This window comes from Polypterus senegalus, chromosome 15 (assembly GCF_016835505.1).
Source record: "Polypterus senegalus isolate Bchr_013 chromosome 15, ASM1683550v1, whole genome shotgun sequence".
NCBI classification, from domain to species: domain Eukaryota; kingdom Metazoa; phylum Chordata; class Cladistia; order Polypteriformes; family Polypteridae; genus Polypterus; species Polypterus senegalus.
The window spans coordinates 18849249-18861616 of NC_053168.1; the positions used below are offsets into that span (position 1 = coordinate 18849249).

At 40.1% G+C, this 12368-nt stretch overlaps 1 protein-coding gene across 5 annotated transcripts in view; it reads left to right on the forward strand.

Annotated features, from left to right (window-relative positions):
* The first annotated feature begins 3579 nt into the window (after positions 1–3579).
* tert (telomerase reverse transcriptase) overlaps positions 3580–12368 on the forward strand; it is a 98604-nt gene continuing 89815 nt past the window's right edge. For all 5 annotated transcript variants that reach the window (XR_005630691.1, XR_005630693.1, XR_005630690.1 and 2 more), the window contains exon 1: positions 3580–4058. Coding sequence is in view for 1 of the 5 variants with exons in the window: in XM_039736956.1 (XP_039592890.1) it covers positions 3840–4058 (219 nt within the window). In the remaining 4 variants the exon portion in view is untranslated. The remainder of the gene's footprint in view (positions 4059–12368) is intronic.

The following is a 12368-nucleotide window of genomic DNA, read 5'->3' on the forward strand; positions in this document are numbered from 1 at the left end:
AGCGATAGACTGCTGTCACCGTCCTGCTCCACTGACAGACTGAGGAGATCATTTCTCCCCCACACTATGCGACCCTTCATCTCCACCCCTATGGTAAACGTTAACATTATACAAAGTTATTGTTTGTTATACCTGCATTTTTATCACTCTTTAATATTGTTTTTTGTGTCAGTATGCTGCTGCTGGAGTATGTGAATTTCCCCTTGGGATTAATAAAGTATCTATCTATAATACACAGGTGACATGTCCCGCTCCGCACACTGGTATTGTAGTGGCGCCTTTAGCCCGGCCTCACCTTTACAGATGTAGCCAATCGCTAACGTTGATGGAAAACTCAAGACTGGGGGTAATTGGGCAAATTCACTTTTGATTGACGTGCGCTGAGAACAACATAATTGGCTGAAGTTGTCCGATAAACAATATAATTCGCTGAAGTCAACTTTGATTGACAGGTTTCTGCTGCTAGACCTGCCCATAATGTCTCTACTCTGCTGCATTATCTACTTATATTTACAAATTAACTTCTCATGGTAATTAACACCGACTATACATCGACAGACTGTCTGAATGTCCAATAAGAGGTTAAACGCATCCATATGTCATCAGTGCGCCACCCACAATAGTTAACCCCATTTTAAAAATTCAACTGGCTGCACACATATCTGACTTGTGTAAGCTGACATGTATGATTTCACTCCAGAAGACCTCAAGCACTGAATCTGATCACCGCCACTCCACTCCTTATATTTCAATAGTCTGAAGCACCAGCCTGGATCTAGCAATGGTTTATTTTTGAATGAATTAATAGGCCACACCCACTAAGTAAGAGTAAGGAGTAAGGCCAGCTGGTTTGGAGGTGGATTCAAATTGTTCTATCATGGTGTGGATGGAAGGAGAAATGGGGTAGGAGTTATTCTAAAGGAGCAGTATGTCAGGAGTGTTTTGGAGGTGAAAAGAGTGTCAGGCAGAGTAGTGATTATGAAGCTGGAAATTGGAGGTGTGATGACGAATGTTGTTAGTGCATATGTCCCGCAAGTTGGGTGTGCAATGGGTGAGAAAGAAGATTTCTGGTGTGAGTTGGATGAAGTGATGAGCAGCATACCCAAGGGACAGAAAGTGGTGATTGGAGCGGATTTAAATGGACATGTTGGTGAAGGGAACAGAGGAGACGAGGAGGTGATGGGTAGGTATGGTGTCAAGGAGAGGAATGAAGAAGGTCAGAGGATAGTGGATTTTGCCAAGCAGATGGACATGGCTGTGGTGAATACGTATTTTAAGAAGAGGGAGGAACACAGGGTTACGTACAAGAGTGGAGGAAGATGCACACAGGTAGATTACATCCTATGCAGAAGAGCTGATCTGAAGGAGATTGAAGACTGAAAAGTGGTGGCAGGGGAAAGTGTAGTTAAGCAGAATCGGATGGTGGTCTGTAAGATGACGTTGGAGATCAAGAAGAGGAAGAGAGTGAGGGCAGAGACAAGGATCAAATGGTGAATGTTGGAAAAGGAAGACTGCAAGGTTGATTTCAGGGAGGAGGTGAGACAGGCACTGGGTGGCAGTGAAGAGTTACCAGACAGCTGGGAAACTACAGCAGATGTAGTAAGGGTGACAGCAAGAAGGGTGCTTGACGTCATATCTGGACAGAGGAAGGACCAAAAGGAAACCTGGTGGTGGAATGACGAAATACAGGAGAGTATACAGAGGAAGAGGATGACAAACAAGAAGTGGGATAGTCAGAGAGAGGCAGAAAGTAGACAAGAGTATAAGGAGATAAGGCGCAAGGTGAAGAGAGAGGTGGCAAAGGCTAAAGAAAAGGCGTATGATGAGTTGTATAAGAGGTTGGACACTAAGGAGGGAGAAAAGGACTGGTGGGCGAGACAGAGGGACCAAGCTGGGAAAGATGTGCAGCAGGTTAGGGTGATAAAGGATAAAGATGTAAACGTACTCAAAAGCAAGGAGAGTGTTGAGCAGATGGAAAGAGTACTTTGAGAAGCTGATGAATGAAGAGAACGAGAGAGAGAAGAGGTTGGATGATGTGGAGATAGTGAATCAGGAAGTGCAACGGATTAGCAAGGAGAAAGTAAGGACAGCTATGAAGAGGATGAAGACTGGAAAGGCCGTTGGTCCGGATGACATACCTGTGGAAGCATGGAGGTGTTTAGGAGAGATGGCAGTGGAGTTTTTAACCAGATTGTTTAATGGAATCTTGGAAAGTGAGAGGATGCCTGAGGAGTAGAGAAGAAGTGTACTGGTGCTGATATTTAAGAATAAGGGGGATGTGCAGAGCTGTAGTAACTACAGGGGGATAAAATTGATGAGCCACAGCATGAAGTTATGGGAAAGAGTAATGGAAGCTCGGTTAAGAAGTGAGGTGATGATTAGTGAGCAGCAGTATGGTTTCATGCCAAGAAAGAGCACCACAGATGCAGTGTTTGCTCTGAGGATGTTGATGGATTAGTTTAGAGAAGGCCAGAAAGAGTTGCATTACGGGTTTCTGCACCTGGAGAAAGAATATGACAGGGTGACTGAGAGGAGCTGTGGTATTGTATGAGGAAGTCAGGAGTGGCAGAGAAGTACGTAAGAGTTGTACAGGATATGTACGAGGGAAGTGTGACAGTGGTGAGGTCTGCGGTAGGAGTGACGGAGGTGGGATTACATCAGGGATCGGCTCTGAGCCCTTTCTTATTTGCAATGGTGATGGACAGGTTGACAGACGAGATTAGACAGGAGTCCCACTGGACTGTGATGTTTGCTGATGACATTGTGATCTGAAGCGATAGTAGGGAGCAGGTTGAGGAGACCCTGGAGAGGTGGAGATATGCTCTAGAGAGGAGAGGAATGAAGGTCAGTAGGAACAAGACAGAATACATGTGTGTGAATGAGAGGGAGGCCAGTGGAATGGTGAGGAAGCAGGGAGTAGAGTTGGCAAAGGTGGATGAGTTTACATACTTGGGATCAACAGTACAGAGTAATGGGGATTGTGGAAGAGAGGGGAAGAAGAGTGCAGGCAGGGTGGAATGAGTGGAGAAGAGTGTCAGGAGTAATTTGTGACAGACGGATATCAGCAAGAGTGAAAGGAAAGGTCTATAGGACGGTAGTGAGACCAGCTATGTTATATGGGTTGGAGACAGTGCCACTGACCAGAAAGCAGGAGACAGAGCTGGAGGTGGCAGAGTTAAAGATGTTAAGATTTGCATTGGGTGTGACGAGGATGGACAGGATTAGAAATGAGGACATTAGAGGGTCTGCTCAGGTTCAACTGTTCGGAGACAAAGTCAGAGTGGCGAGATTGCGTTGATTTGGACACGTGCAGAGGAGAGATGCTGGGTATATTGGGAGAAAGATGCTAAGGTTAGAACTGCCAGGGAAGAAGAAGGTCAAAGAGAAGGTTTATAGATGTGGTGAGATAGGACATGCAGGTGTTGTGTGTAACAGAGCAATATGCACAAGACAGGACGATATGGAACAGGCGACCCCTAACAGGAGTAGCATAAGGGAGAATAGACCACGCCCACTGCAAGCGCACATGTTTATTTGGCGAGAGTGAGCTACGGATAGCCGTAAGGTTCAAAATGTCTTTTCCCTTTCCATGTTTTCGAACTGATGCTGTAGTATAATATAAAATATTCTAGCTATGTTATTGACATACGGACTGTAAAGTGTTGCTTCACTTTTACAAAGTCGGGTATTCATGTCGGGCATCCGGTGTAATATCCCCCAGAATATCGAAGAGCCTAACATGCTCACGAATTAGCGATCTTGAAATAGCGAGATAAACCCGGGGGAGCGCGAAGGTAACAGCCACGCGTTAATCTAGCAGAGCTGCAGTAGGTGACAGAATGGCTCTGTCTTCGACGAAGGAGTTTGAAGTGCTCGTGGGCACTCTGAAAACTGCATACTCGCACGTGGACGGCCTCGAATGTTTCCTCCAGAGAAACCAGTGTCTGGAGGTGGTCCGCCCCGGAGACAGTATGAAATATAAGAAGTTTATTTCCAACACGCTGGTGTGCACCACGGAAGACACGAAAAAGCTGCCTCAACCGCCTTGCATGCAGCAGGTAATGCTTAACCTCGCTCTTGATACGATATTGTCTCAAAGTGACGATGCTATCCGTTTTCCGATTTTACTTATTCAAATATCGAGCCACAGTATAATAAAAGCATTAGAAGCGCCTCTGGCAGCAAGAGTTGGGCGTCAGGCAGGCAGGCAGCCAACAAGACCTCACTGGTTAGTCGGGCGCTCAGCCAGGCAACACTGACTCCTTAGCTCCCCATCTCTAAGCAACTGCGTTCCGCTTAATTGAAAAATAATGAAAGTACACAGAGGAATTCTTCACCAGTTTCTGTCCATTTCTTAGTCTTTTCTGGACTCGTAATTTGCCTGCTTAATACATTTGACATTCGGAAGCGTATTCGTAGCGACATTTCTCCAGCTTTACACTTTCCATTATACAGCTGAATGAAGTAAACTGCCCTACCTGGTTCCTGTCGCTAATTTTTTTTTTTTATCATTTTTATTATTCAGAGGGCCGTGAAAGCAAGGATGCAATAAAGCAGGGGTCTCCAACACGTCGCTCGCTCGTTACCGGTAGCTCGCCAGAGGTTTAATGAATCCTACATAAATTTGAAAACTTGTTTAGTCAAATTACGTGTGGGCGATCTTTCCAAAAAAAATCACATTGCGATCCGTTCAACACACGATCACGATCCACAACCTGAATTGAATCTATCGTTTCTTAAGAGAATATCCGGACTCAAACTCATCAAGACCTAAGTAACACTTTATTTTCAATACCAAACAAAGTTGAATTCAATTGTTCTCTCGTTCGCTAGCAACACCAGCCGAAACTGGCGAGTGAGGAAGCCCCCCCCCGTATCCTCGGCCCGTTGCGTGGATGTCGGATTCGTGGAAATAAATCGGTACCGCAAGCGAACTGAGATAAATAGTGAAATGAGAGAAGTCGCAAAATCAACCTAATTGCTCGAGCAGATTATAGAAGAAAACCCGATCTAAATCCGTGAAGTAGTTCTCTCATGAAAAGCAGACAGACATTGGATTTTATATATGATATATTAGTAAACCTTCAAAACAATGTGCAGTTAAAAGTCTCAACAGCATTCCAGGAGCTTAGTAGATCCAGATAAATGTAAGAATCTTCACCAGGCAGCTCTGAAAAATGTCTGCTTTGTTTGGGACTCCATACTAGTGATGGGAAGTTCGGATCATTTTACTGACTCGGATCATTGAGTCTCGTTCAGCAAAATGAACGAATCATTTTTCGAGTCATTTCGTTCAATTCTGTTTCCGGCTCAGACTGAGTTGGTTAAGCTTATGGGGCTGTCACGTGATGAACGAACGACTCGAAAAACCCGAAGACTCGAAACAGGTGAATCAATTCCAATACAGAAACTATAGGAAGTTGCGCAAATGCGCATGCGCGACTGAACGAATCACTCCCACGAGACGACTCGTTCTTCCCGAGTCACATTAAAGATTCGTTCAAAATGAACGAATCGTTCAAGAACGACCCATCACTACTCCATACCTCTGTGAGTCTAATGAAGTCAAAGTTCAGACGAACATTGAAGTGACTCCATGAGAGTGAACCTAAGGGGCTCCACTCCACCAGACTCCTGCCTCTCTTGTTGATTCCATGCAGTGCCAGTCATCTGACTAACTAAAAAACACATCAAACAAGCGACCGGACATGTGAATAAAGTGACAAATGAATAAATAATAGCTGTATTTGTAATTGCATTGTTTTGCTTTGATAGCATTCATGTTTTAATTCAGTAGTGTGTGATACACTAGAAAATGCATACAGGCATACAAAATGTGCTTGAATATTTTTTGTGATGTTTTAATGCAAAATGTGAGTTGTGGAGACCAACATTTTGTAAATGTTCAGGTAAAACAAGCTTATTCAGTTTGTTTGGGTTGAAATAAGCTATGAGAACAAACGTTAGAAAACTCTCGGCCATTTTCATTTTGTAAAAGTAGCTCTCTTGGGGAAGGTTGAAGACCCCTGAGACAGAGAAACGTCTATCAATCTTTTAAGCCCACTTTATCCTGAACAGGATCAAGGTGAAGCTGATATAACATATTAAACTATTACATTTTTTTTTTTTTTACAGACTTGGGGATATATACCTTTAGGTAATCCACAGAACTGACAAATTCAAGTATATGTTCATTTCTGTAATATCAGTTTAATATTTCGCATGTTTCTCAAATGTACTTTCAAAGGTTAACCTTTGGCCACTTTTTTCTTAGGAATCTGAAACGATCCAAATATAGTTGCAGAATTACTCCAAAAACGTATTCATTTTCAGTTTCTGTTATGTTGTTTATAATACAGAAAATGTCCTTATCTTTTTTTTAATTTATTTTAAATGAAGCAAATAACATTCCAAACAATCAAGTCGAGCTTATACAACAAATGACTCCATAGTCAAAAAAAAATCACAAACTTAAAAAAGGAAAGAAGGATCAAAAAGAGACAAAACCTAACAAAACAGAATTGAGTCTCCACTTGAGAAAAATATCCTTAACTTTTAATTTTATCTTTACTTTTGTGTTCCTAAATGAAAATGTTTCCAGCTCAGTCTTTAAACAAATGCTATTAAATGTTATAAATTGAGCAAGTTATTGTTTCTTCATCAGTGTGGAAGAACACGCAGTTCTAATCAACATCTTTTACTGATTCCCAGCACTGAAAAAATATATTTTGCAAAAATAACCACTCGGCACAAGTAGGAATAAATGTAAATGTGACGGTATATTCAGCTCAGTCACTGCTTCAGTGCTTGTTTGCCTGCCTGAATCTTTCTCATAAGTCGTCAGTAGATGACCGAAGTGTGTGTGTGCACAATGGCACTGATGGCCAGCAGGCAGCATCTCTGCAAAATAACACAATACTTTTGTCTGTAGTAGTAGGGTGTTGTACTGTGTTAGCTATTATGGATGAAATGAAGAGTCAAGCAAAATGACACCTTTTATTGGCTAAATGAACTGATTACAACGTGCAGGCTTTCGAGGCAACGTCCGGCAGGTTGTAATACAGAAACTGGAGTTCCCTGTGTGTGTATAGACACCAGGACACAGACAGCATTGGAAAACCTTTAAGTAGGTCAGACTATACAGTACATTGTTCTCCTATCCTGGCAAATAAATCTTAGGTTGGAGAGATCTGTTAATTTTTGCTTTGCGCCCTCCCGCACCATAACCTATCATCTATGGGGGAGTTGCGAAAGTTTTAGATTCATCCAAAATTTCAATTTCCGGTTTTCAACGGATCTTGACGTTTTAGGGTCACCTGATACCGAAAACCTTGATATCTCGATGATGGGTGTGTGTGTATGTATCTGTTTGTGGGTCTGTCTGTGTGTCACAGTTCCTTGAGGATGGTCTACAGCTAAAATGGCTGAACGGAAGAACACCAAACTCAAAACTTAAGCCTGTTATGAGATGGCGATGGGCTGAGTAGTTTCTTGAGCCAAATCGTGCAAGAGAAAGAGGTACTCTAGATCAGGGGTCGCCAACTCCAGTCCTGGAGGACCAACGTGCCTGCAGGTTTTCATTCTAACCCTTTTTTTAATGAGTGCCCTGTTTGTGCTGCTAATTAACTTCTTGTGAATTCATTTTAATTGAATTGCTTTTTTCAGATTTGTTCCTCTGAATTTCTTTATTGTTCCTCTGATTTGCTTCATTTCTTTCTTTAAATGGCATCCAAACAGAAATGAAATTTGAAGTGAGTGAGCCAACAGAAGACCAACTAAATCACGGCCTTAAACTGCAACCGATTTCACTCCAACCAGCTCCTTAATGAGGTGTTGATTCCTGTCATTTGTTAAACCCGTTCTTTAATTCTGTAGCTTGTCGCTGCTCTTGTGGTGCATTAGCAGGCATTTCCGAGATTGCTGATTTTCTCGTTTCTAAGAGCTCTGGTCAAATGATTTGTGGACCTGAGCAGATCAGCATTCCTGAGACCTTCATCTTTCTTTATTTTCAGGTATTGTATGATGGACACCAGTTCTTTTGGCTCATTTTACATCTCGTTATTGTTTGGCTGCTAATTAAGGAAAAAGAAACAATGAAGGCAGTGTTTGTCAAACTCGGTCCTGGGGACCCCCTGTGGCTGCAGGTTTTTTGTTCCAACCAGATTCCTAATCGGTGACAACACCTGATAACTCTGAGCTCATTTAATTAGCTGGGATTTTTTTTTTCTTTTCTTTTATTCGACATTCAGAAAAGAAAAGCAGCATGATTTTTACATTTATAAGACATTTATAAATATTTCTGCTTTTGCTATAGATTTAAATGCTTAACTCTCTTTTGTTGATTTCATTATACTTTGCTGTCTCTGTGCAGTTTTTTCCCCCTTCATTGTATCTTAATAATGACAACTTAACACAAGCAGATCAGACACGCTGGCAAACAACACGGAATAATCAAAGGCTGCAACTACTTTAGCATCAGACCCACTAATTAGTAAATAATGGATTAATTAAACAATTAGAACAACTTGAAAAGTAGGATGAAAATCAAGATGAAAATACTGTTAAAAAGAAAAAAAAATACATTATTCCTATATAACTGCTTGGTACATTTTATATTTTTTTTAGCAAACTTAGTTTTCTAATTTCTATATTGTTCCCTAAATACAAAACTTGGGAAATATCAGTTCACTTAATTAGCCCAGGAGTTCAATTAAAAACAGAAGCTGTTTGGAACAAAAACCTGCAGCGACAGGGGATCCCCAGGATCGACGTTGAGAACCTCTGAATTAAGGGGTCTGAGTCTTCAAGAGCAAGTCAATTAAAATTAGTTCAAATTAAACTAAATTAAAACAGGTCACTCATTAAGAAAAGGGTTAGAATGAAAACCTGCAGCCACTGTGGTCCTCCAGGACTGGAGTTGGCGACCCCTCCTGTAGATGAACCCTCAAATACCGTAATCTGCAATTAATTTTGTATGCATTGTTCTTTTTAATTGCTATTGTAATGGTGTATTTTATGATCAGAAAGATCGCCATCAGAGCGGTAAATAATTACTGAAATAGTTTGGATAACTTGGTTCCTAGAGCTCAAAGCCTACTACCGCTCATGTCCGAATTTTTTACATTGAAGATGATGCATTTAAAGGTTTTCCAGTGCTATCCATGTCCTGTTGCCTATTTAAACACGGAGAACTCCAGTTCCTGAATTACAAAATACATGAAAAAGGGACATGAGTTGCCTGGAAAGCTTGTACAATGTAATTAGTTCAGTTAAACAATAAAATGTGTCATTTTGCCTGACTTCTCATTACAATTACTTTGTGAAATAGCTCCATAAAAATGTTTAATTTGTTTCTGCATTTGTTACTTACATTAAATCATTTTTCAAAAGCACTTTTTTGAATGGTAAAACAGTACTTTATGGGTAAGTTCCAAAAATTTTTCCTTATAATGTTTTAACGTAAGAAATTTCAGTTGGTTTTGCATTTAGGACAGAAACTGCCCTACTCATTTTCCTTACTTGTTTGTTGCCCCATTTATTGTCAGTCATATAAACCTTGTCTTAAAGTAGCACAACACATAATATTCTCAAACTTGCTTAATCCAATTCAGAATCACTTGAAGGTCTTGGTTTATTTTAGTATTCTGATTCCCTTACACAAATTTAGGTAGATCTCCCAGGAACATTTCTTTGTAAGACATGGTAGAATTACGTCAAAAACAATAGCAAACTCTTTTGTGGTTACTGGTTTCTTATATTTTCTAGGTACAGTGGACCCTTGACTTACGAACTCAATTTGTTCGCGAGGGCTGGTTGTAACTCAAGTTGGTTGTAAGTCAAGAGTATTTTTTCCCAAAAGAAATAATGGAAATACCCATAATGTGCTCCGAACCTCCCACAGCAACACTTACTTAACCTTTTCATAATAAAAAAGGGTTGTATAATGTGCATAATTTACCAAAACACCAATAATTTTTCTAATGTACTAACCAAAAAGTTATAAAAAGTGCGTAGCCTACCAGAAACAACAATTTCACACTGTACTCACCATTTAATTTGACATCTTTGGGCTGTAGGAAGGGAGGAGGAGGAGGAGAATGAAACGGAAGGTGGTTATTGTTTAGAAGGAACCTCCTTATGCAAATCTCTTCTTTGTAAAATTGTCGAGATGGTGGATTTTGACATGCTGTACATATTAGCGAGATCGGTCACGAATGCCACTCTCATATTTCAGCACAATTTCCTTCTTCGTTTCGATTGTGATCACTGTTTCTCAAGTTAATAATGACAGTAGTCGAGCACTCAGTTCAAAGGTGGTCGTGTTGTGAACTGCTGTAATAATACACTCCAAAGCAATCTGGTGCTGACTCAGCCTGATGACATCATCATGTGCCGCGCCAGCCCGCTAGCTAACATCCCTTAACAATTACTTTCTTTACCTTCGTTACCTTCTCTTCCTTCCTTAGCAATTATGCATCTTGCTTGCCATGGTCTTAGTGAATTATATATATAGATAAATCACTGCACTGACCGAAATTACGTCCACAAACACATGTATCTGGGCTTCGACTGACGCTTACGAATGCTCTCGACTGTTTGTTTACAATCGCTCAAGCGGATACACGTGACCGCATTTGGGTTGTAACGCAAGATGTTGGTCGTAAATCAAAACTAAAATTTTGGTCGTGAATTAAGTTGTTCGCATGTCAGGCCGGTCGTATGTCAAGGGTATTATGAATAGTAATAAGGTTTTCTGTTTTCATGAAACAGTTGACTAAATAGGAAAATGTCATTGCTATACAAAAAGATTTCTTCTCAAGACCCTCCTAAGTTGTGATTCTGTTACATGACCAGAATGCTTAAACCTCTGGCTCTTGCATTTGACCTCACCAGGCCAGGTAGACTTCTCTGGACTCCTCTTTCTCTTCGATGGCACGTCTTTCCTTCTGAGGGAGAACTTTTAACATCTGGAGAGGGAAAACATGCTCTGATCCCTCTGGAGCTTTCCTGTCTGTTCGCGGACGGTTTTCCTTGCGCAAGCTGGTTCTGCCCTCACAATGAGATGGGTTGAACGATGATCGTATGTTTTTGTCCATATTTTTCCAATAGTAGTTCTATAACGATGACTAAATAAAAGATGGTATCCATCACAGAGAAAGCGTAATGTCTTATTTAGCTTATTGAGGCAAAATCTGTAGGTGTCCAGTTATTGTTTAGAACGGTGATTCCCAAAGTGGGGCACAATTTGATTTTTTAGGGGAGCAATTCGACAATTTAGGTACGTTAAAACAATTTATAAAGTGAAAAAAACAGAAATTCACTGTTAAAAATGATAGAAAAAATAAACAAATAATTTGTATTTTTATTTTTTACGGAGACATTTATATATTGATATGAACATAGAAGGAATGGTGAAGAACCCTTTATGATTTTACAACGGGCTTGGGTTTTCCTACTTAGAAATCATTTTTACCATTAAAATAATATCAATTCTAAGAATGATTATACAATTTTTTAATATAACAAAAATATAAAATGATGAAAATATTACAGAAAAAGCTGTCATTTAAGTTATTTTACATTTATGAATATGTCTCTTATATGTTTTCAGAACTGTATTTTCATATTACTTCATATTATATATTTTTTTGTTTAACAATTTCTTAGTGATTTCTTTGTCAGTACGTCAGCTATCCTTTCCCTCTTTTGTTTCCATGTCCTTTGGAAGCTCATTTAGACCAAATTAATGACATCATGGGCTTCCTCCATGTGAGTAGGAGTTCATTTTTTGAATTGGTAATAATAAGAATAAGGTGACTGTTACAGTGGGGGACATCATGATTTTAGAGAGGCCTAGATGGGGCATGGCCAAAAAAAAGGTTGGGAACCACTGGATTAGAACAAACTTTGGAAAGAATTGACTCCCCGTGAAGATGATTTTAAATTCAAGTACTGAAATACTTTATACTTTTTCAGCTTCAGAGTAAAACTGCTTGTGAAAAACAGTGTTAATTACAACCTTATTGCATTCTATAATTGATTTTTTGACACCCACTTTGGAGCCAAACAGGTTCAGAGCGTGAAACTAGAAGCTTTTGAGAAATTGTTTTTTTTTTGTTTTATATATAAATGTATGGACTGAAGCCCTGTTTATAATACATATCTCTTTCTTGTCAAGCCTCCAAGACAGGTGGGTTGGGCTCTGGCACTATACACGTCTGAACTGGGTTAAGAACCTTTGAGTATAATTATGGAATGTTTGTTATCTCCTCCTGAATGGGATAACAGGGAGATGAAAAGGCAAAAATGGTCAAAAATCAGTTTGTCACCAGGTTGTCATGAAAATCAAAACTGAAGTTGAAAATGCC